The 23,743-nt window shown below is 43.6% G+C and overlaps 1 protein-coding gene across 3 annotated transcripts in view; it reads right to left on the minus strand.

Annotated features, from left to right (window-relative positions):
* Positions 1 to 23,743, minus strand: part of PIGN (phosphatidylinositol glycan anchor biosynthesis class N) — an 81,935-nt gene that overhangs the window by 5,576 nt on the left and 52,616 nt on the right. For all 3 annotated transcript variants that reach the window (XM_079785037.1, XM_079785036.1, XM_079785038.1), the window contains 7 exons: positions 22,419 to 22,521; positions 20,675 to 20,761; positions 17,759 to 17,814; positions 17,225 to 17,300; positions 11,043 to 11,116; positions 8,957 to 8,999; positions 6,722 to 6,774 (listed from right to left, as the gene is read on the minus strand). In XM_079785037.1, the coding sequence (XP_079641163.1) occupies positions 6,722 to 6,774; positions 8,957 to 8,999; positions 11,043 to 11,116; positions 17,225 to 17,300; positions 17,759 to 17,814; positions 20,675 to 20,761; positions 22,419 to 22,521 (492 nt within the window). The remainder of the gene's footprint in view (positions 1 to 6,721; positions 6,775 to 8,956; positions 9,000 to 11,042; positions 11,117 to 17,224; positions 17,301 to 17,758; positions 17,815 to 20,674; positions 20,762 to 22,418; positions 22,522 to 23,743) is intronic.

Genomic DNA, 23,743 nt, shown 5'->3' on the forward strand with positions numbered 1-23,743 from the left:
TTTTTAATGTTGTGTCATGAATATTCCAGGACAATAGAATAAACCAGGGCTGTTCCAGGTGAACCCAGACATATGGTCATAGTAAGTGTAGGTCAGCTCCCATAGTAAAAAACCACAAATGTTTCTACAGCAGTTCTTACCCTGTCTAGCATTAATTAATAGGATTTTAATATGTGTCATAACTCAGTAAAGTACTGACACGCGAGTTCACATCTTTTCTCGTGGCTCGTACTGCAGAGAGGGCCGTCGCAGCTTTCTCAGCCTTCGGGTGCTAATGCTCATGCTATTCCCCTCGGTTTGAATGATGCTCACGGTTTGTTTTATGCCTCCGCAGCCTTGCTTTCGCTATTATTTCCTCTCTGATGAACACTCTATTCCCACAATAGTTGTATAAAGGAGCGCCAGGAATAGGGCCAGAGGTACTATACAAGTACTTGTATGTACCAAGAAGAACATCATAGTAGATGTTATGTGCAAGTTTTGCAATGGTTCAAAGCCTCGGTTAAAGATGACCAAGCAAACACAGGTAACAAATATAAAAATAACTAAACTGAACTACCTCAAAATTAAAACTCCTGTGCATCAAAGGACACAATTAACAGAGGAAAAAGGCAACCTACAGAATAGGAGAAAATATTTGTAAATCATATATCTGATAAGGAGTTAATATGCAGATTACCAGTATATAAAGAACTACTACAACTCAACAATAAAAAGCCAAAAACCCATTTGAAAATGGGAAAAGTAGTTGAATAGATATTTCCCCAAAGAAGACATACAAATGGCCAACAAGTATATGAAAAATGTTCAACATGTTTAATTATTAGGGAAATGCAAATCAAAACTACAATGAGCTAATACCTCTCACCCATCAGGATGACTATATCAAAACAAAACAAAAATAGAAGCAGAAAAGGATTGGCAAGGATGTGGAGAAACTGGAACTCTTGTGTACTGTTGGTAGGAATGTAAAACGGTATGACTCCTATGGAAAACATTATGGCGGTTTCTCAAAAAATTAAGAATAGAACTACCATATGATCCAGCAATCCCACTTCTGGGTACATATATCTGATAGAACCGAAAGAAGGGACTCAAACAGGTAATGCACACCCATGTTCACAGCAGCATTATTTACAATAGCCAAAGGGTGGAAGCAACCTAAGTATCCACTGATAATTTCATTATCAAAATTATCTATATATATTAAAATGATCTATATATATTAAACCCTAATATGCAAATAGACTGAACAGTGGAACAGAACTGGTCACTATGACGTGCGCTGACCACCAGGGGGTGCGTGCGGAACATGACAGGAGTCGGCTGCAGCAGGATGGTAGAGCAGGTGAGTGGGGTGCCAGACCAAGGCAGAGCACTGGCCACTGTCATCGGAGCGAGCCTCTGGCGGTTACTGAAAATTCTTTGCTCCCACGCGCCGCAGTCCCACCTAGCGCTTGCACCTGCTGCCGGCGCCAGCCCCACTCGTACCCACTACTGGCACCGGAGCCGCCGCTTGCACCCACTGCCAGTGCCTGGTGCCGACCCTGATTGCTCAGTGCCATCAGTAGGTGCGAGCGCCGGCTGCTGGCCACAATTGCCTCTCAGGGCTTCTCTACCTACCCCCACTCCTGAGGGGCGATCGGGGCCAGCAGCTGCCTCTCGCACCCGCTGCCAGTGACAGCCCCGCTCGGACCCGCTGCTGGTGCCACTGCCTGCACCCACTGCCAGCGCCAATCCCACTTGCACCTGCAGCTGGTGCTGGAGCTGCCGCTCGCACTCACTGTCAGCGCCTGGCATCAGCTGGTGTGAGTGGTGGCTGCTGGCCCCGATTGCCCCTGAGGGCTTCTCCACCTCCCCCTGCTCCTGAGGGGCAATCGGGGCAGCCGCCGCCACTTGCACCATCTGCTGGCACGGGCCCCAATCACTTCGCACCATCAGTGGGTGCGAGAGGGGCCGGCACCGTCAGCACGTGGGAGCGGCGGTGGCAGGAGCGGGGCTGTCGGCAGACAGGGGACTGGGGGCCACAGCGGGAAAGGCCAGGCAGGGGCACAGAGGATGGGCCCAGACCTGCCCCTGTGCCCACCACAGCCTCGCAACCCACAGATCCTTTCAAGGTGCACAAATTCGTGCACTGGGCTCCTAGTATATACACACAATGGAATGTTATCCAGGATTCAAAAAGAAAGAAATCCTGACACATGCTACAACATGGCTGAACCTTGAGAACATTATGCTAAGTGAAAGTAGCCAGTGACACAAGGACAGATATTGTGTGATTCCACTTAGATAAGGTACCTAGAATAGCGTAATTCATAGAGACAGAAAAGAGAACGGGGCTGGGGCTGGGGCAAGGGCAAATAAAGAGTTTCAGTTTTGCAAGATAAAAAAGTTCTAGAGGTTGGTTGCACAATGTGAATATACTTAATACTGAAATATACACTTAAAAATGGTTAAGATGGTAAATCTTATGATATATCCTATCTAATAAAAGTAATATGCAAATTAACCACCACTCTGCTACACCCAAAGCCACGCCCACCAGCCATGCCCACCAGCCAATCAAGAAGCGAGTATGCAAATTAACCCCAACCAAGGTGGCTGCAGCCACTGAGTGAGCAGGAGGGAGGCTTGGGTTTCCCTGGCGATGGAGGAAGCCAAGCTTTCCACATACCCTGGTGGGTGGAGGCCTCCACTCAAGGCTACAAAGTTTCAATTATAGAAGATAAATCCCAACAGAAATGGCGGCAGCCACCGAGCTAGAGAGAGCAGGAGGCTAGGGTTGTCCCCGGTGATGGAGGAAGCCAAGCTTTCCACACACCCTGGCCGACCCAGGCCTCTGCTTAAGGCTACAAAGTTTCAATTATAGAAGGTAAATAAATAGCAGCAGAAATGGCTGCCACCACAGAGCAAGCAGGAGGCTTGGCTCCACTCCAGGCTAAAAAGTTTCAATTGTAGAAGATAAATAAACCCCAGATACCAGGGCCTCCGCTTGGGTCGCTGGGGGGTGTGGCCGGCCTGCAAACCACAGGCCCCTCACCCAGGCCGCCCCACGCCCCAAGGGAAACCCCACCCTGATCTGGGACACCCTTCAGGGCAAACCAGCTGGCTCCCACCCATGCATTAGGCCTCTATCCTATCTAATAAAAGAGTAATTTGCAGATTGACCATCACTCCAACACACCAGATGGCTGCCCCCATGTGGTCAAAGATAGCTGCCCCCATGTGGACACAAGATGGCCACTACAAGATGGCCAGCAGGGGAGGGCATTTTGGAGGGACCAGGCCTGCAAGGGAGGGCAGTTGGGGGTGATAAAGCCTGCAGGAGATGGCAGTTAGGGGTGACCAGGCTGGCAGAGGAGGGAAGTTGGGGGTGACTGGGCCTGCAGGGAAGGGCAGTTTGGGGGGACCCAGGCCTGCAGTGGAGAGCAGTTGGGGGGGACCAGGCCTGCAGGAGAGGGCAGTTAGGGGTGACCAGGCCTGCAGGGGAGGGCAGTTAGGGGCAAACAGGCTGGCAGGGGAGCAGTTAGGCATCAATCAGGCTGGCAGGGGAGTGGTTAGGCGGTGATCAGGCTGGCAGGCAGAAGTGGTTAGGGGCAATCAGGAAGGCAGGCAGGTGAACAGTTGGGAGCCAGCAGTCCTGGATTGTGAGAGGGATGTCCGACTGCTCGTTTAGGCCCGAACCGGGATCAGGCCTAAACGGGCAGTCGGCCATACCTTAAGGGGTCCCAGATTGGAGAGGGTGCAGGTTGGGCTTGGGGACACCAAACCCCCCCCCCCCCCCCGTGCACGAATTTCGTGCACCGGGCATCTAGTATATGTATACTACCACTAGAGGCCCAGCGCACGAAAACTCATGCACTCGGGGGGGTGGGGTACCTCAGCCCAGCCTGTGCCCTCTCGCAGTCTGGGAGCCCTCAGGGGATGTCCGAATGATGGCTTAGGCCCGCTCCCCATGGGGAGCGGGCCTAAGCCGCAGTCTGGCCTCCCTCTGCAGGAGGCGACCGGGCGGGCTGATCAGGGGACAGCACCTGCGAGCGGCCGGTCCCACCCCCCATCGCCCTGCCACTGCTGCCACTGGTGGCCTCCCTCTGCAGGAGGCAACTGGGTGGGCCAATCTGGGGATGGTGAGTGGCCGGCCCCACCCCCCATTGCCCCTCCACCACCGCTGGTCACCCCCTTCATTGCCGTTCCCTCCCTCTGCCTGCTGGCATGTGCCTTGGCTGGCCTGGTGCTGCCTGCTTGCCGGTCCCGCCCCCTGCCAACTAGTCATTCCACCAATTTGCATATTACATTTTTATTATATAGGATAATTTTTTGGTGTTTTTTAAAAAGAATTTTTGTGAGTTTATTTGACCCAAACATTACTATAATTAAAAAAAAAAAATCTATCTAGGAAAACGAAAGTGAAAGTTAGTGAAAGGCCTCCCAGCATAGGAAGTAACCCTGCAGGAAGCAGGATAAAGCCATGCCTGGTGGTACAGAGTGACTTCCAGGGAATGGAAAGAGAACTGAAGACTGGCTGCGAAGGCTGTGACACCAGGCACCCATAGGGCAACGCTGTAATGACCCTGGCAGAGCTAACTCAGCCAGTGCCTCGACTTCTAGACACAGTTCCTTCCCTCCCTCCCCTACCTCACCCTGGAGTAAACTTGTTTAACAAAGGCAGTCAAGATTCCTAACTCCCAGGCAATGATTCACTCGTGAAAGTAACATCCAAAATACCAAAGTTCAAGTAGAAACAAAAATATGGCTCCTCACTTATAGGCCAGTAGAATGTACACTGTCACTTTGTATGCAAGGGAGTCCAATTTAAGGCTCTCAAAGGCTGTTTTCTAGAAATTTCTAGAAAATGTATGGTTTCTGAAATCCAAGTAATTTATCCCACTTCACAAACACAAGCATTAGGCTTTTTCACCTCAATAGCTTTGCCTTTATCCACTCTGTCTGTCTAAAATACTCTTTGCAAACCTCTGAGTCCACTAATTGAAATTATATCCTCCACTGAAGGCCCAGCTTAAATGCAGACCTTGCACAGCTTTTTCAGTCACTGAAGCCTGAAGTGGCCTTGGCCTCCCTTCGGTATTCACACAGCCCTTACCCGGTGCTGCCTGCATTGTAATTATCATGCTCCGGAGCCTGTGCTAGACCACAATCTCCCTGAATGCACGGCCAGGTGTCAGTCAGATGCTTCCCGGCTGGAACAACCCCCACCCTCACAAGTTATGCATTAGGACCCTCCACTCAGTGCCTGAATTCCCCACATCCTGATGAGTGAGTCTCTCTCTCCAGTCACAGGGCATCACTAAGCCTCGAGGCCGGCAATTTCATTCACTTTTGGGTCCTTGCCGATGACCGAGAATACTTTACACATTGTGAGTATCCACTATGTGATGTTTTTTCTGAAGAAACTAGAGGCCTAATGCAAGAGTAGGCCTTCTTTCCCCTGGCTGCCAGCACTGGCTTCCCTCTGGCACCTGGGACCCGGGCTTCTCTCGTAGCCCCAGCTTTGTCTGGAAGGTCGTCTGGAAGGACATCCATCTAATTAGCATATTACACTGTTATTATTATAGACTACAGGCCCGGTGCATGAAATTTGTGCATGCGGGGGTGCCCCTCAGCCCAGCCTGCACTCTCTCTAATCCGGGACCCATTTGGGGACATCCCTCACACAATCCTGGACTGCTGGCTCCTAATCGCTCACCTGCCTGCCTGCCTGGTAACCCCTAACTGCCCACCTGCCCCGCCCGGCCTGATTGTCCCTCACTGCCTCTGCTTGCCGGCCGGCCTGGTCGCCCCTAACTGTCCCCCCTGCCAGCCTGGTCACTCCCAAATGCCCCCCTCTGCTTGCCTGGTTGCCCCCAACTGCCCCCCCTGCCGGCCTGGTTGCCCCTCACAGCCCCCCCCATGGGCCTGATGGCCCCACCCAGCCTGCTTGTTCAGTCGTTTGGTCGTCCCTCACTAACCCCCCTGCTGGCCTGGTCATAGGCAGCCATCTTGTGAGGGAGTGAGGGTTAATTTGCATATTACCTCTTTATTATATAGGATGATCTATATATACAATACAAAAGAATAAAACAGCTATGTCACATTATTGTGTAATTCTAATCTTTTGGAGCCAGTTTCATCCTCTGTAAAATGGAAATAATTATATTTTCTTTGAATTACTATCATGAGAACTAATGAAATAACATACCTACAACTCAAAATACACTGTGGGCAATAAATGACATTTTAATACTAATTATTATACCAATTTGATACCTCCCTCAACAATTCTTAACTTTTCTCAGTCCCTGCTTAACCTGGCTTCTCTTCAGGTGTAAGAAGTGTTTCTGTAGCAAAATAACCCATCCTCCAATTAAAACTGCCACATAAAATTCACACTGTAACCTGAACAGTTTCATTTTTCTAATGATGATGAGAACACAGATTGTGGTGTGATCTCAACACCCAGATTCAGGCTGTGTCCCTGCACCTTCCTGCCGTCCTGTCCTTCTCTCCACACTTAACAGATATACACATGTCATCCCAAGAAAACATTTGCTAATATGTTAGTGCCAAGAATTTGAGAGATAGGTTTCACTTCCAGAGGCTTAAAATAACTGTTGCTTGCTATGCTTACCTCAAAAATCAATTTGGCATCTTCCATACATACTAAGATATCAATTTACTTTTTCCACTGGATTGTTAAGAATTTCTGTGTGAATATATACTATACCTTGTTCCAATATCAAGCCAGCTGCCATAATCCTTGACCAAGAAGAAAAAATGCTGTAAAATAAAACAAAAGATGGTTCCAAGAAAAACAAAGGCTGTTTAGATTTAGTCAGAAAAACAATGTTGTTTTAGGATTATGTGTTTCAGATTTCTGATTGCTCAGAACCACTATATGACTGGAATCAATAAGAATTTATCTCTTATTGAAATGTTTGCTTTGACTAAAACATGCAATAATCTAAAAGCCAGAAATAGCATTACCATTCAATCAAATGAATGCAAAAGTGAATTTTGTTAATAACTAGAAATAAAGAAAATCAACTTTTATAGAAGGCATTAAATAATACCAAAGACCTCAGTGAAAAGAAGCCATATCATCCATTCATCAACCAATATTCACTGACCACCTACTATGTGCTAGTCACTGTGTTAGGTTCTGGAAGTAAATGCTCTTTCAGAGGGTGTATAATCTGGTGAATGATGCTGTCAAGTTACCAGTGTGTGTGTGTGTGATGAGTGTGACCACTAGAAAACTCAGGTCATTAAGGGGCACAGAAGAAGAGGAACACACCCTGCCTGGAATATAAGGGGAGGCAGCTCAGTAAAAAGTCTAAAAATCTAAGTGAAAGTAAGAGTCAGTGAAAGAGGAGATTGGGGAGATGTGAGAAGTATGTTTCTGACAGACGGTGTAAGCTATATAAATGTCAACAGTTCAGGTAGAGCTTGGCAGGTCCAAGGTGTGGCTGGGGTAGAGAAAACAGGAGAGACAGGTGAGAGATGATGCCTTCGGAGTAAGCAGAAGCTAGACACAAATCATTTTCTAAGTTAAACAATTTGACTCTATATAAAATTTGAAATCAGAATTTAAATTCCCTTCTGTTAATATGTCTTGCCTATTGCCACGTTGTGAGTAAAACTGAAAGCTGATTGATTCTAACGTTATGTGTGGTCCATTTCAGACAGAGGCACACATTTTATTGCACTTTGCTTTATTGTGCTTCACAGATATTGTGTGTGTGCTTTTTAAAAATAAATTAAAGACAAGAAGGTCTCCCCAGCAAAAAGATTATGTCTTACTTTATCGTGATGTTGCTTTATTGAGGTGGTCTGGAACTGAGGCTGAAATATCTGTGAGGTATGCCTGTACTGAAAACCCAGTTCAATACAACACAAAGATGCTCTCATCTAAATCAAATGACTAGGAATCTAATGTGAGAAGTTACTGTAATTGCTGTCTCTAATCACTTCTAGCATAGGATTAGCGTAGTAAAGACTTAACCATACCCAAAGAGAGGCCTGTCTCTTGCCTAGCTCCTGAGAGGTATTTCTGGGCCCTCGGACTGTCATGCATGGGCCCTTGGTCACTGAACGGTCATGGAGATGAAAGGTCAGCCATGGGAACAACCTGAACACAAGGCTCTGGTGACAATGGCTGGCAGTGCTCTGTGTACTGCCACACGCTGATGCTGGAAGAGGGATGCTGTCCTGACTCTGAAGGGAGAGGATTGACAGAGCTCTGTGCCTGGACGCCTGCACCCTCCTGGCCTCTGCCCTCTGTGTCTCCTCTCTGGGCAGACTATAATCTGCATCCTTTCCCCGCAATAAACCATAGCTGTGAATATAGCCGTCTTCAGTGAGTCTGAGTCCATTTAGTGAATCATCCAACCTGAGGGGACCCCCTGGGTTGGGAACCCCTAAACTTGCAGGTAAAATAGGTTCTTTTTGTTAACACACTACGTACAAATGGCCCACCTACATGCTCCTCACTCTGAATTCACTTATTAGCGCTACCATTTTGACAACATTTTCCCACTTGAAAAGCTCCACTTCCTCTTTCCTTCCACTTCTCTCTCCCTCCTTTTCCCTTTCTTTTTCAATCGGAGGAAATGGTTAAATAATCAACATTTCAAGCAGAAAAATAATGTATTGCCTAAACCTGAAGTTAGCTTTTCTGTTAACTTCCTACGGAAGTTCTTTCAGACACAATGCACCATAGAAGACTAGGTATAACATGAGAAATTCAAAAAAAGAAAAGAAAAAATAAAGAAAACTTTTCACATTTTAACAAGAGAACTCTTACTGTATAAGTCATATAGAAAGAAATTTATATGTGTAAATTATTCCAGCACTTATAACTCAGTATCAAAAGATTCCATGTACAGAAATGAACTCATACTTATCTTGATTAAACTAGCTTCTCAATCTTATTTATACTGAATATCCAAGAATGTCTTACCAAAGCCATAATGTCTGATATGACGAGAACCATGAGAAAAAGACTGAAGAAGGAAAAAGAAAGAAAAATTACACATAATACAACAGGCACATTTTTAAACCACATTAAAATAAAAATGAGAATAGTCAAATAACCCAATATTCTGTTAGTATTTTTGCTTCTGAAAATTTTACTTTCGACAAAAGCTCTTTTCATATTATCATGGACAACTGTCCCATGGTAATGAACTAAACTTCAAAAATGTTATTTAACACTTTGAATATCTATTTCGATAGTATGAAAGGGACATGAATTATGACTTTTTTATTTTAGATAATTGTAGATTCACATGCAATTGCAAGAAATAATACAGAAGAATCCTATGTACCCTTTGCCCAGTTTCCTCCAATGGTAATATTTTATAAAAACATAGTACAGTATCACAACCAGGAGACTGACATTGATACTGTCAAGATACAGAATGCTTCCATCACTACACTTCCCTCATGATCCTCTTTTACAGCCACACCTATCCTCCTCTCACAGAGCCCTGCCCAACCCCTAACCTCTGGGAACCAATAATGTCTTCCCTGTTTCTATAACTTTGCCATTTCAAGATGCTGTATAAGTGGAATCATTTATTTAAAAATTTTTTTATTGACATCTAGAAGGAGTGGAAGGGGGAAGGAGAGAAACAATGATGTGAGAGCAGAACATCGATTGGCTGCCTCCCACACGCACCCCAACCAGGGATGAACCCCCAACTTGGGCATGTGCCCTGACTAGGAATTAAATCGACAACCTTTCAAGTGCATAGGACGACGCTCCAACCAACTGAGCCACACCAGCCAGGGCAAAAGAGAAGACATTTATAAAGCCTCAACTTTGTCATCTTTGCCTCAGTTTTTCCCTTTGTGTTGAGTTTTTCACTGCATTAGTCTCAGGATAGAGTTAATACACACATGTGCATACAGGGGTACATGTGTACACACACACAAACACAAAAATATACGTATGCATACATACATTCATTTTGATGAGCCTTCTATTTCTCACTCCATATGCCCCCAGCTCTTTATATTTAAACATTAATTAAAATCTCTTCTAAAAAATTTATCCATTAATAAATGCAAGAAAGTACCTATTAGTTACCAGTTAAGTAACTATCTTTTATGTGATATTGACAAGGCTTAAATGCTTTCAATGTTAAGTTCATGTAAATATCCTGCAAAAATATACAAAATAAAACTAGAAACCAGATTTCTACTATTTTTAAACAGTAGGAAAAAATATGTTTCTTTTTTTATTATTTCACATGCATAATAATATGCTAAGCCCAGTTCTAGCTTAAACTCATCAAGAAGAACATGCAAATTTATTCTAATATTAGTTACTTCTTTCAGCACTGAATATGCTAGTTTGATCCAAGAATAACAGAACTGCTAAAAAGCTTCATATTTATCTCAAGTGTCTTTTAGTCCAGTGCTGATAAGGCAATTTTATTGGTTAAAAAAGCAAAGAATAGAGTTGACAGCTTCTCTTCCAGAGGCTTGATTGCTAAAGACTGACTGCTCCAGAAATTCCCCCAAACTCAGAAAGAGTACTTTCCATTCTGTTTGTCAAATATGTAAAAATCAAGACTAAGAAACTATGTATATTATTGACATTTAGAAGTTAATTTCAAGCCATGCAAAATGAAATAATGTTAATACATTTGTTTAATACATATTTAAGAAATAATCCCCAAAATAGAATGATATCCCTTGTTTTGTAGGCACAGTTATATCTATAACATACAAGTTACTCACCACAAAAATTTAACATTTATGTTTTACTGTTTTGTAAGGAGGCTCTTCATTAGCTTTAATAATATTCTAATAACATTTCATTGTTAAGAAAGCATATTTGTCTACCAGAGACTCTGATCAACTGATTTCCTCTAATGAAATTGAACTCTGACTAAAAGGGTGAAGTATCTTTTTTTCATTTTTATAATAAACAATCTATGTTACAGTGTCTTAACAGTAATCATACCAAATATCCTCAAATGTTTACCCTCATTTCCAAAAAGTGGGCAAATCCAATAGTTCTTAAATATTCGCCTTACCTTTTTGATGATAACTGGGTAGTTAATTGAACAGCTTCAAAAGCACACATCACCAGAACAAAGGGGATAAAAATCTGTTTAAAAGAACAACAAATGATGCCATGAACAGCCGAAGCATTTGAAAAGCTTTTTGAAATAAATGTTATTCCTGTTTATAGAAATATTTCAGTTTCTCAAATGACTTTTATCTATATCAGTGAAGAGCGAATGCTGAAATAAAACCATGACACCAATGACACACAGAACAGCGATGAAGCTGACTTTAAAACCTACATTAATATAATATGTAGTATAAAAACATAATATCACCACATTCCAAATAAAATCTATTACAAATTTTTGTTCCTCATAACTACTTATATTAAGGACCATGTTCAAATGCTTCCAAGAGGGTGTGAAAGGCACAGAATGGCCAAATCAAATAAATTTTGAAACCTGATAATTGGATTCACTGATCCCTGAACCCATCTGGTTATTTGATATTGTAACTCCATAAATATAATTCAGCTGCTTTACCATTGCTTTGGTTGTTTTACGTTAATACTAATTTATTTATGTTTATGAAATTCATACATACTGTAAAAAACTGTAAAACAATGAGAAAGGCATAATAAAATTTATAGAGGTTGAAAATCCATAATCCAGAGCTAACACTAATAATATTTTGAGATGCTGTTTTCCAATGACCAATTTATAAAAAATACATATTATTTGATATTTTTAAAAAAGAGGAGAGGAGACATGGAAAAGAAATGTTCAAGACTGCCTAAGATTCCTTTTCAAGTGAAGGGTATGTGACTACAAAGAGTTCAGGAGGACCTTCGCTCCCAGCCACATCCACAGAGAGACTCTTGAAGTGCATTTTGTCAGTAAAGCTCACTGAATGAGGACAGAGGTTAAAGGTCTAGCATTCCAATGAAAACTTTTGCTTGAGAGAAGCCAAGATGGCGGCGGAGGTGAACGGCTGATCTGCTGCCTCGCATGGCAGTTTTGGAAAAACAACTAAAAGATGGACTGGTGAGCGCGGCGACTCCTGCTCGCGTCTCCCCAGACCGGGCGGCGGCTCCTCTCAGCCAGCACCGCAGCCGGGGTCATGAGCTCGTGGGCGCCGCGGCAGCTGCTGTGGCGGCGGCCGCGGACTCGGCGCAGCGGCTCTCGGTGAAGGAAGAGACCATCTTTCTGCGAGACGGGCCCACCCGCGTCACCGACCTGGCCCAGCTCCCCACTGAGATCCTCGGGGGCCCCGGAGACCGCCAACACCGACTTAGAGGATTCTTAAGACTTCCTGTCTTACACTCAAGTCCTCTAGCCATTTTGAGAGAGGAGAACTAAGAAGGCAGCGAAGTCAAACAAAGGAACTTCGCGCACAGCAATTTCAAAGTTAAACAAAGGAACTTCGCCACGCACAGAGCGTCTGCCACCCAGAACCACAGGAGAGCTGGCTGAATGGTGGATTTACAGCTAAGAGAGAAGAGGAAAGAGCGAACTCTGGAGAAGCTGAGGTGCGGAGGCGCGTGGGTCGGGGGAAGGGACTTGTGGCTTTTGTTCCAACCCTAGGGGAGATTAGCTCCCCAGACGCCTGCGGGAAGAGGCTGGACTCTCGGCCTTCCTGTCGGAGAGTGGGAGTGACTTCCTTGTGGAGGTGCGCCCAGCAATCAGTGTTTGCTGCGCTGGAGTGCGGAATGAGGGGGCTTGGAAACGTGGAAAACAGAAAAAGCAGACTTGCAGCCAGTGCGGTTCGCCTCGCCATGGCCTGGTGGCGCCCTGAGGCCCCGCCCCGCCCTGAGACCCGCCCCGCCCTGGGACCCGCCCCGCTCGTTTTGCAGGTCCGCCCCGCACGTCTTGCAGGCACACCTGGGCTCCAAGCAACGGCTTTTGCATGTGGGTGGCCTGCCCTATGGCAGCTTGACCAGATAAACTGCGGTTCTAGTCGGACTGCTTTAGGGACGCTCAGACAGGAGGAGGAAACTGCAGTTTTTGCCGTAAGTCCTGCTGAGTGGTCTCAGGTAGTAGCTGACCTACACACCATTGGAGACCCAGAAACGAGGGCATCTAGTGGTCGGTGTGAGATGACACCAGATTTCAACCACTCGCATAAAGGACACATTCCAGAGGCAGAATCAATGAGCGCCAAAGCCTTGCTGCACCAAGACCCGGCCCATAAATCTGTCTCCTACACAGCAACTCTTCCTTTATAGACACAGAGGATCTGCACGGCCAATTGGCCTGGAGGACAATTCCTCCCAGCGACACCAACAACAATCAAGACTTAACTATACAAAGGAAGACCAAGATGGAGGCATAGGGCGGAAGCCTGATTGCTGCCTACCACAACAATTTTGAGTCTACGACGGGAGAGCGGAGCAGACACCATCCAGAACCACCGGAGGGCTGACTGAGCAGACGCTCTACAACTAGAATAAAAGAGAGGGGTACTCGGGATGATGCTGATGCCGGCGACCCAAAGATCACACTTTAAGAACTACGGCTCAGACGACACAGTGGCGGCCTGGAACGTGCTCGCGCAGTTCCCCCGGCGGTCTCCGGCTGAGGGGAAGGCCCCACTCGCTGCCAAGCACGGACAGACGAACCCCTGGGAGTCATGGGGTGGGAGACTCCGCGCTTGCTGACCTCCGAGTCCTTCAAGAATCTCAACGCCCCGGAAGCGGCCAGGTGCGCACGCTCGGTGACTGGCCACCGCTGCAGACCCAAGGGCCGACGCAGCCACCCCGGACCAGCCCGCTGCCGCGCACCGGGCACACCGGAGCTTCGCCGAGCCCGCCGCCCAACGAGTTCTGCGGCGGCTGCCCTGGAGCTCTGAGAAAATGGCCGAAGGAATTACTGAGATGGAATTGACCAACAGGAAATGGGATCAAGAAGACGAAACCCCGCTGGGTCCCGGATCCGGGTGAAGCTGCGCGCCCCTGGGTCCGGGTGAGGCTGGGAACTGGGTCAGGGTGAGTCTGGGTCCCGGGTCCGGGCGAGGCCGTGGGCCCCTGGATCCGGGTGAGCCTGGGCCCCGGGTCCGGGCGAGGCCGCGGGCCCCTGGATCCGGGTGAGCCTGGGCCCCGGGTCCGGGAGAGGCCGCGGGCCCCTGGATCCGGGTGAGCCTGGGCCCCGGGTCCGGGCGAGGCCGCGGGCCCCTGGATCCGGGTGAGCCTGGGCCCCGGGTCCGGGCGAGGCCGCGGGCCCCTGGATCCGGGTGAGCCTGGGCCCCGGGTCCGGGCGAGGCCGTGGGCCCCGGGTCTGGGTGAGGCCGCGGGCCCCTGGATCCGGGTGAGCCTGGGCCCCGGGTCCGGGCGAGGCCGCGGGCCCCTGGATCTGGGTGAGCCTGGGCCCCGGGTCCGGGCGAGGCCGCGGGCCCCTGGATCCGGGTGAGCCTGGGCCCCGGGTCCGGGCGAGGCCGTGGGCCCCGGGTCCGGGTGAGGCCGCGGGCCCCTGGATCCGGGCGAGGCCGTGGGCCCCGGGTCCGGGTGAGGCCGCGGGCCCCTGGATCCGGGTGAGCCTGGGCCCCGGGTCCGGGTGAGGCCGCGGGCCCCTGGATCCGGGTGAGCCTGGCCCCGGGTCCGGGTGAGGCCGCGGGCCCCTGGATCCGGGTGAGCCTGGCCCCGGGTCCGGGTGAGGCCGCGGGCCCCTGGATCCGGGTGAGCCTGGGTCCCGGGTCCGGGTGAGGCCGCGGGCCCCTGGATCCGGGTGAGCCTGGGTCCCGGGTCCGGGTGAGGCCGCGGGCCCCTGGATCCGGGTGAGCCTGGGTCCCGGGTCCGGGTGAGGCCGCGGGCCCCTGGATCCGGGTGAGCCTGGGTCCCGGGTCCGGGTGAGCCTGGGTCCCAGGTCCGGGTGAGGCCGCGGGCCCCTGGATCCGGGTGAGCCTGGGTCCCGGGTCCGGGTGAGGCCGCGGGCCCCTGGATCCGGGTGAGCCTGGGTCCCGGGTCCGGGTGAAACCGTGCCCCCCCTGGGTCCGGCCGAGACCAAACCAAAGGGAGTCGGACCTGCATTATCACCATTTGTCCACCATCCAGAGCTGAGGGGTCAGTGCCGACATGTACTCATAAGGAACTGGTGGACATTGATATTGGGTCTCAAAAGAACTGTTGGTCCAGAAAGAAACTCACTACAGACTGATTTTTTGCCTGTCAGCATAACTATTATTGCCCGTCGCACATTCAATTCTTATAAGTACATCTCTAGTGACACATGATTTCGCTCATCTAGGGGAAATGATGAACAACATGGACTGATGAACAAGAACAGAACCAGAAACAAGGAGGCACCGATCGGACTATCGGGCCTCAGAGGGAGGATAGGGGAGGGTGGGGGGAGAAGGGAGAGATCAACCAAAGGTCTTGTGTGCATGCATAAGAGCCTAACCAATGGTTAAGTTCAACAGGGGGTTGGGGCATCCATGGGGAGGGGTGTGGGATGGGAATGGGGGGATGAGGACAAATATGTGACACCTTAATCAATAAAGAAATTAAAAAAAAAAAAACTTTTGCTTTTATTTTTTGTTTTAAATTAAAGGCCTATCGTCTTTAAAAGATTGAGAAAAGAACAACCACCATTATAAAAAATGTAAATTAAGATTAAGGAAGCACATGTTCTAAAATAATTCACTAGAGAATGGGACATGAGATAATGAACATCTTTTTAACATTTCTTAAAGTTACATTTGTATTAGTGCAATAACAACAAAAATAGGATATTAATCCTATTAAGAGATACATACTATTAACAATTATTACTTTTGTGATCTGAATAGAAGGCAATCAGATTTTTGGTAGATATTAGTCACTTTATCTAAACAAATATATGTATATAATTGGCCCTCTGTATCTACAGAGTCAACCAACTATGGATTGAAAATATTTGGGGAGAAAAATTACATTATTGCTAATATGTACTATTAGAGGCCCAATGCATCGATTCGTGCACTAGTGGGGTCGCTCAGCCTGGCCAGCATCCTCTCGAAATCCAGGACCCCTCAGGGGATGTTGGATAGCCAGTTTCAGCCCAATCCCTGCAGGCCTGATCCAGACAGGAGAGAGCCCGATCCCTGCAGGCCTGATCCAGACAGGAGGGAGCCCAATCCCCGTAGGCCTGATTCAGATAGGAGGGAGTCCGATCTCCGCAGGCCCAATCCAGACAGGAGGGAGCCTGATCCTGTGTGTTGAGCATCTGTCCCCTGGTGGTAGTGCACGTCATAGCGACCGGTTGACCGGTCGTTCAGTCGCTTAGGCTTTTATATATATAGATGTAGTTAGGCCTAATAATGGTTGCATCTGTACTGAAAATGTATAGACTTTTTTCTGTCATTATTCCCTAAACAAAACATTATAATAACAAATTACATAGCACTTACATTATATTAGCTATTATAAATAATCTAGAGATGATTAAAGTAATCAAGAGGATGTGTGTAGGTTACATATATGCAAATGCCACACCATATTACATAAGAGATTGAAGCATCCATAGATTTTGGTATCTGCAGGGTGGGTGAGGGGTCTTAGAACCAAACCCTCTCAGATTCCAAGGGAGGACTGTACTAACTCTGTAAAATGTGCCAGGCACTATGGTAGAGAGAATAAGACAAGCATAATGACCCTAGAGACGAAGGGAAAGTACACTAATTAAATTTCACTGAAGAGAATGAACCCCTGATGAGCTGAGAATTAGTCATTATATTGGTATCCTTAGCACCCAGCTGGTGCCTGGCACGTTACTGAATGTAAGCAGTCAATGACATATTTGTTGGATGAATGAATCAATTCTAGGTCATGGATTTGGGAAAAGATTAATATAGTCAACAGTCTCGAGGCTGAGGAACATGGATCTGGGACCCTTAAATCTTGAAGAGCAAAGCAGTTTTGATCTGTACTGCACTTCCCCACAGGCTTTAATCACCTTTGATAGCACTTCCTGGGACTAACATAGAATTTCTACTCTTTTGAAGTTTAGTGAGCTTAAGAGTGAAGCAAAAAGATCAGTTATATTTTGGAGTAAAGGCTAGAGGGTCCCACCTCCCGTTCTGCAGTGTCTGAGACAGTATCTTCTTTCCATGCTGTTTAAATTTGTCACAATGACTATATATAACCTTAATTTCACATAATTGTTATATAATCTTAATGTTACAATGAGTTCACTATATTAATTAATTAGTATCTTAAGAAAATAAGAAAACCAACCTTCCACAACATCAGGGCTCCCATCATAAACGGACTAAACACAGTCAGAAAGCAGTAGACAGAGGCAAGATCAAAGCTAAAGAACCAATATAAAGAAAAACGATTTTAGAATTTACACTGTAACTTTAAAAGAATGTCTGCTGAAAAGAATGTTTAAATGAATTTTCTCAAAATTTCTACTTACTAAAAACACAAACATACAAGGAATATTATAAAGCCACTAAAATGAATGAGGTATATATCAATCTCCACAATATATCCTTCAGTATAAAAAGCAATTACAAAAATCACAATTGTATTATTTTTTGGTTATATATATATGTGTGTGTATATACATACATACATACATATATATATATACACATACATACATACATATATATGTATATATATATAAATATATGTATAAATATAAATATATAAATACATATATAAAACTGCTTTGCTCCTCAAATATACATATAAATATATATATGTATATATATATAAATATATATATATACATATATATATGCTGTTTTAATTTAAAATTACCTGTTAATAGAAGCTATATTCCCAGTTCCAAAAAATGCTGTCACTAAGAAGAAAACCTAAAAATAGTTAAGGAAATGCCAAAACAAGACAGAATTTATATAAATTTCTTTTTCATTTAGAAAAGATATGCCTCTTTACTATGAGGGCAATTTGCTTTCTCATTTGTACACTTGATCATATATTGTTGTAAATGAATGTGCCATCTGTCTTCTTAGGAAAGAACCAGATTGAAGAAGCAGTGTACTAAGTACAATGAGGCCTGGGAGGTCATCCTCAGTTGTCACTAGTAATCTTGGGAAGGTTACTGTTTTCCTCTTCTCTAGCATATGCAAATACGATTTTTGTGCCTACAGTTGGCCACTAATGATTTTTTCAAAAGGAGAATGTAGACCTAGTGCATGTGATAGACATTTTCAGCTAAAATACTGTCTCAATTCATAGATGCTTGCTGTTTGCCCACTACACAAGTAAATATCATGTTTTAAGATAATTCAATAGAGAATGAGACATGGGAAAATGTTAACTATATTTTTGATATTTCTTAAATTTACATTTGTATTAGTGCTGAAATAAAAAGTAGATATTGCCCTGGACAGTGTGGCTCAGTTGGTTGGAGCGTCATCTCATGCACAGGAAGGTCACATTGTTCGATTCCCAGTCAGGGTGCATGCCTAGGTTGCGGGTTTGATCCCTGGTAGCGGTACATATGAAGGCAGCTGATCAATGTATCTCTTGCACATTGATGTTTCTCTCTGGTGACTTGAGCCTTAAATGTACCCATGGATCCATCCATTCAACCAATCAACTAACCGACCAGCATTGTCTGGTGTTTATCAGAGGCAGAGCTAGGCACAAAGACTATAAACATGAATGAAAGAGTCTCCAAGTGACCAGATGGTGACTAAGACTAAGCTGATATATAGAAGTATATGAGGGAAATTTTAAGATAAATAGTGGAAAAATAAATGACAGTCACAAATCAGTCAACAGATGTTATAAAAAGCTTAAGGTTTATTAAAATAAAGACTATTCAGTGGAAGATGAAGCAGGAAATATAGACTGGTGGCATATTAATAAAAATCCTTGGACTTCATTGTGGAGACAATGAAGAACTAGCAAACATTTTAGATGAATGATAGAAATACCAGTGACAGTGTGCTATCCAGATCAGAGAGAGAAATAATTAGAGGCAGAAGTCCATGTTAGGGACAGGAAAGTCTGAACTGGCACAGTGGGAGTGGAAATGGAGAATGAGAAGAGACAGTGGGACCTCAGAACTGGACAAGAAGCAGTTAAATCTGACAAGTTTGATGGCTTGAGTGGTTGAGAGTATGGCAATGCCATTAAATGCAATGAGGCCCGCAGGAGATCAACTTTGGAAAGGGGTGGGCAGTTGTAGCCAGTTTGGGACACAGATCTGGTGATGCCTAGCAGAATGTTGGAAATATGGCTTTTGAGGTCAGGAGAAAGGTCAAGACTGAAAAAGTAGATCTCAGGGTTATGTTCACAGAAGTGTCGCTCAAAGCTATGGGAGAGGATGACATTTTCCAGGTACAGTAAGAGGAGAAGGCTAACAACAAAGCCTGGAGAAAATCATGGTTCAAGATCAGACAAAGGAAGAATAAGTTTAAGTGAAGGAGAGCAGAGATTATATAGAAAGCTAAGAAGAGATCCTGTCCTGCAAGTCAAGGGAAAAGAAGAGAGAAGCCCATGGAGTTGAATGGTGCAGAGTGATGATGTAAAGCTGAACAGATTAGACTGTGCCATCAGGAAGCCCTACCAACACTGAGAGGACAACTTCAGCAGACACCTGACACATACTCATAGAGCTACCATGTGCCACACACTGCGTGCCAGGCTTGAGGGTATAGTACATAAAGGGGAGGAAATGGTAGCAGCAACTATAGATTTTTCTTTCAAGGAGCTTGGAAGTAAACAGAAAAAAACAAAATGAAGCCCTAGCTTGTTTGGTTCAGTGAATAAAGCGTAGGCCTGCGGACTGAAGGGTCCCGTATTTGATTCTGGTCAAGGGCATATGCCTGGTTGTGGCTCGATTCCCCAGCAGGGGGAGTGCAGGAGGCAGCGGATCCATGATTCTCTCTCATCATTGATGTTTCTATCTCTCACTTTCCCTTTCTCTCTGAATGAATAAAAATATATTTAACAACAAACAAACAAAAAAACAAAATGAAGTTATAATTTAGGGGGATGCAGGATTCAAGGAAAGAAGTGTTTTACTTGTCTGTGCTAAGTGTAAGGAACCTGTAAAAAAAGAGAAGGCAAGATTGAGAGTGAAAGCAAGAGGTAGAGGAGAGCATGGGCACATTGGCTACAGGTCCAGCTCTGCGCTATGTTAAGTTCAAAGGAAACACCTCCCTATGAATTTCTTGAAGCTCGTCAGCCTGCCTTCCCAAAGTGAGACTTTATTCTGCCATACTGTCTTTCAAACTTTGAATTCTAGTAACTTTCACACAACATTTCCTCTGATGTGATCCAAAAATATGTGAGGTACATTTTACATGAGTCTAGTATAGGATACACATAAAAGATGCAAACCAAACTCATAATACAGTTTCTTCTAGGTGAAGAAATTAGATTTGAGTTGTGAGTTGAGACTTTAACTTTAGCTGTAAAGTTTTTTTTTTAAAAATGTGACATATGTGGCAAAATATTAACTGTTGATATATGGATGGTAGAAATACACACATATTTATTTATGTCAGCCTTTATGCTTTTTTATAGTTTCAAAATTTTTTTAACAATGTGAACTATGAGAAAATTATGGTTGAGAGGAGAGTTAAATGCTCTCCACGGTAATACCACCAACGGTGACAGGCAGGGACGCCTTCCATGTTCTCTTACTCCATTAAATGGGGGGTTGCAGCAACTGAAAACAAAAGTCCAAATGAAGGATACAAGGAAAAAGGCCCTACGGATGTCATCCAGACAGAGCTGTCGAAACTGGGTTATATCAGTGTTGTAGGAGAAATAGATACTGGTGACCTTGGAGAAATAAGAAACACATGAATGCACAGTAACAGTTCTCTTACTTCTACCCCCACAGGCAAACTGACAGTCTAAGTTACAACTGCTAGAAAGATACCTTGTACCAACAACAACAAAAAATCAACAATAAATCTTTTCCTATAGCTTAATTACACCTTGTCTGCCAGAAAAATAAAATATGTTGATAATAATGTTCTGAACAGAATTATAGTATTGCTATATGTGTAATAAAAGTGAGAATTGAGCTTTTTCTTATTCTACATATATGCTTCACTTTTAAATCCCTATATAATTCTTCATTTTTCTAAGACCTGATTTCTCAGTGTCCTGATCTTCTCAAACCCAGGTATGGTATGTATTTAAAAGCATGATAAAATTAAATATCTGTTTCTTTGTTCTTCTCTTAATTATATTTGTAGAGATATCATTTTTCTTTATAAGAAAAACAAAATTTTTTGTCTTTGGTAAAATAGAAAGTCACTCAATTCCAAGAAGATCGGTGCATTCTTGCTTAATCCCTCATACTTTCCAAAAAATCATGAGTAAGTTTAAAGGGAGACTTTCCCTATCCCTCAGTCTCTATGTAATTGCCAGTAAGTTCTTAGGATGCTTTAATACTCTTTCCTAGAATAAGGAACATCTGCTTTCAGGTAAAAAATAGAACATAAAAAATGACATAATAAACCTCATTTTAAAATTTAATATTACAAATATTAATATTTAATATTTACTTATTAGAGTTCTTAATATTTAATATTAAGGACAACCTGACCATTTACTTAAATTTGAACAAAATGTATTATTTTAATATTCCAGGACTGAAAGTTAAACAGTAACTATTTAATATACTTCAATAAAGTTTCTTTTTTATTGAAATTAATTATTCTAAATTACCAATTCCTCTCTATAAACTCAAGTGGAACCAGTTAAGAACAGATGAATTATGAAAGAATTGTTCTGCAATATTCATTTTACCTCACCTCAGTAAAACTGTAAATATTCTATCACTAATTTCTCATAATTACCTCAGTTCTAAAATGAAGGCAAGAGACATCAATTTAATGCTCTACCTCAGGATAATAAAGGTGTCCTTAAAATCTGATTGGCTTTTAGGAAATTCAATGTATACTGTGAGGAATAAACAGTCCAAGATTTGGTCTGAGACCATAATCACTAAGGTGACAGAATAAGCATTTTGGATTAGGATGACTAGAAGGAGAAAAACAAAGCAGGGAACATAAATGACCTTTCCGATCAAATTCATTAATCGATTTGTGACAACATAAATATTCTTCCAGGTAAAATAAATTGAAAGAAAGAAAAATTAGATGTAAAAATAGAGGAAAATGGGATAACATCCCTCCTCCTCCATTCCTTCCCCTATATTAATGTTTTTTCACATCAGTGATTCTCAAATAATCTCTTTTAAAAAGCCCATCCTCTATAATGTCTATAAAACAATGGTATGCTTTTCTGTAATAAGTAAAAAATTTCCTTACAAACTAATTGTTTAAGTTATTTTAACTTAATTACTAATGACTTAAAGAGCATAAAATTTTAAGTAGAAAGAATGTTTAATGAAATATCATTGCAACTTCCTTATAGAGTATTTTAATATTCTCAGATAAATGCAACAATGATTTTGACAATCTACCTTCTGTTTGCAGGAAACACCAGATTGTTGTAGGGTTTCTTGTTCCATATGTATCCAGACAAACATCAAACATGACAACACCAATGGGAAGAGAGCCTCATACCTAAGAGGTGGGTGGGGGTGGGGTGAAAGTGGGAGGGTAGAAATGAAAAGACAAAAACATTAAACAAATTAAAATGCAAATTTATATTGAGAAGTATTTTTCAAAATTAAAACAATCTTAATATTTCTAAGGCACAATATCACAAAAATTTTAATTTTCCAGAAGAAGTAGAAAGTAACATTTATATATCAACTCCAACACCATCTGTTTTTGAAATATATTAAATCTTGAGATCATGACATGTTTAAAATAGTAGAGATATTTAAAAATAAATTATAAAGTAAATGACAGATACACACACACACACACACACACAAAATATATACAAAAGTAAAAAGATAACTTCCAAGTTGAAATTATTAATACCTGGTATACAGAGAAAAAGAGCAAGAGAAATGTTCCAAATTAAAAAAAAAAAAAAGGCTTCCATATAAGAACATAAAACTCTCAAAAACAACAAAAAGAGCCAATAAATACACAAAAGTATGTTTGATCTTATTGATAACTGATATGGAAATCAAAACAATAGGGAGATACCATATTCACTTATATTTACCTAAAATTTAAAAAGTAATGTTGAGAAGAGTGTAATGAAAAAAGAAACAGCATCCTCTCTATATAGGAATAAAACACTTTTTGGAAGGCAATCTAACACTATGCATCAAGAGTCTCAAAAATATTCATATGCTCTAACCCAGTAATTTTCATCCAGTATGTCGTAGCACACTGGTGTGCTATAAGAATTTTTAAAACATGCAATACCTGACTATTTACTCAGAGGCTCTGGCCTCTTTTTCCTTAGATTCTCTGCCATAAATACCATCCATCACTTCAAGAAATTCCCTGAGAACATGATCAGACAAATGCACTACAATACACGTATGAAGATGTTTGTTGTGATACTGTTTACTGAAGGGAAAAACAGAAAACAACCTACTCTCCACGAGTAAGCATGGTACATCTCTAGGCTGGAACACAAGGTGGATAAAGGAGAAATGTTTATGCGATAACCCAGTGACAGAAGCCTTTTCCAATCCTTTTGGGCCTTAGTTTGGGATAACATTTGCAATCCCCTAAACCTCTACAACAGTACTTATCACACTGTTTTAATCATGTTTCTTTATGTGTCCTTCCTGATAGTTTGTACAACCTTTGTGTCAGTCTCGTCACCCCTGCAGGCCCAGGTCACAGCTTTTGTTGAGTGAGTTACTTACCTAACTGG

This window comes from Cnephaeus nilssonii (genome assembly GCF_951640355.1).
Source record: "Cnephaeus nilssonii genome assembly, chromosome: 11".
NCBI classification, from domain to species: domain Eukaryota; kingdom Metazoa; phylum Chordata; class Mammalia; order Chiroptera; family Vespertilionidae; genus Cnephaeus; species Cnephaeus nilssonii.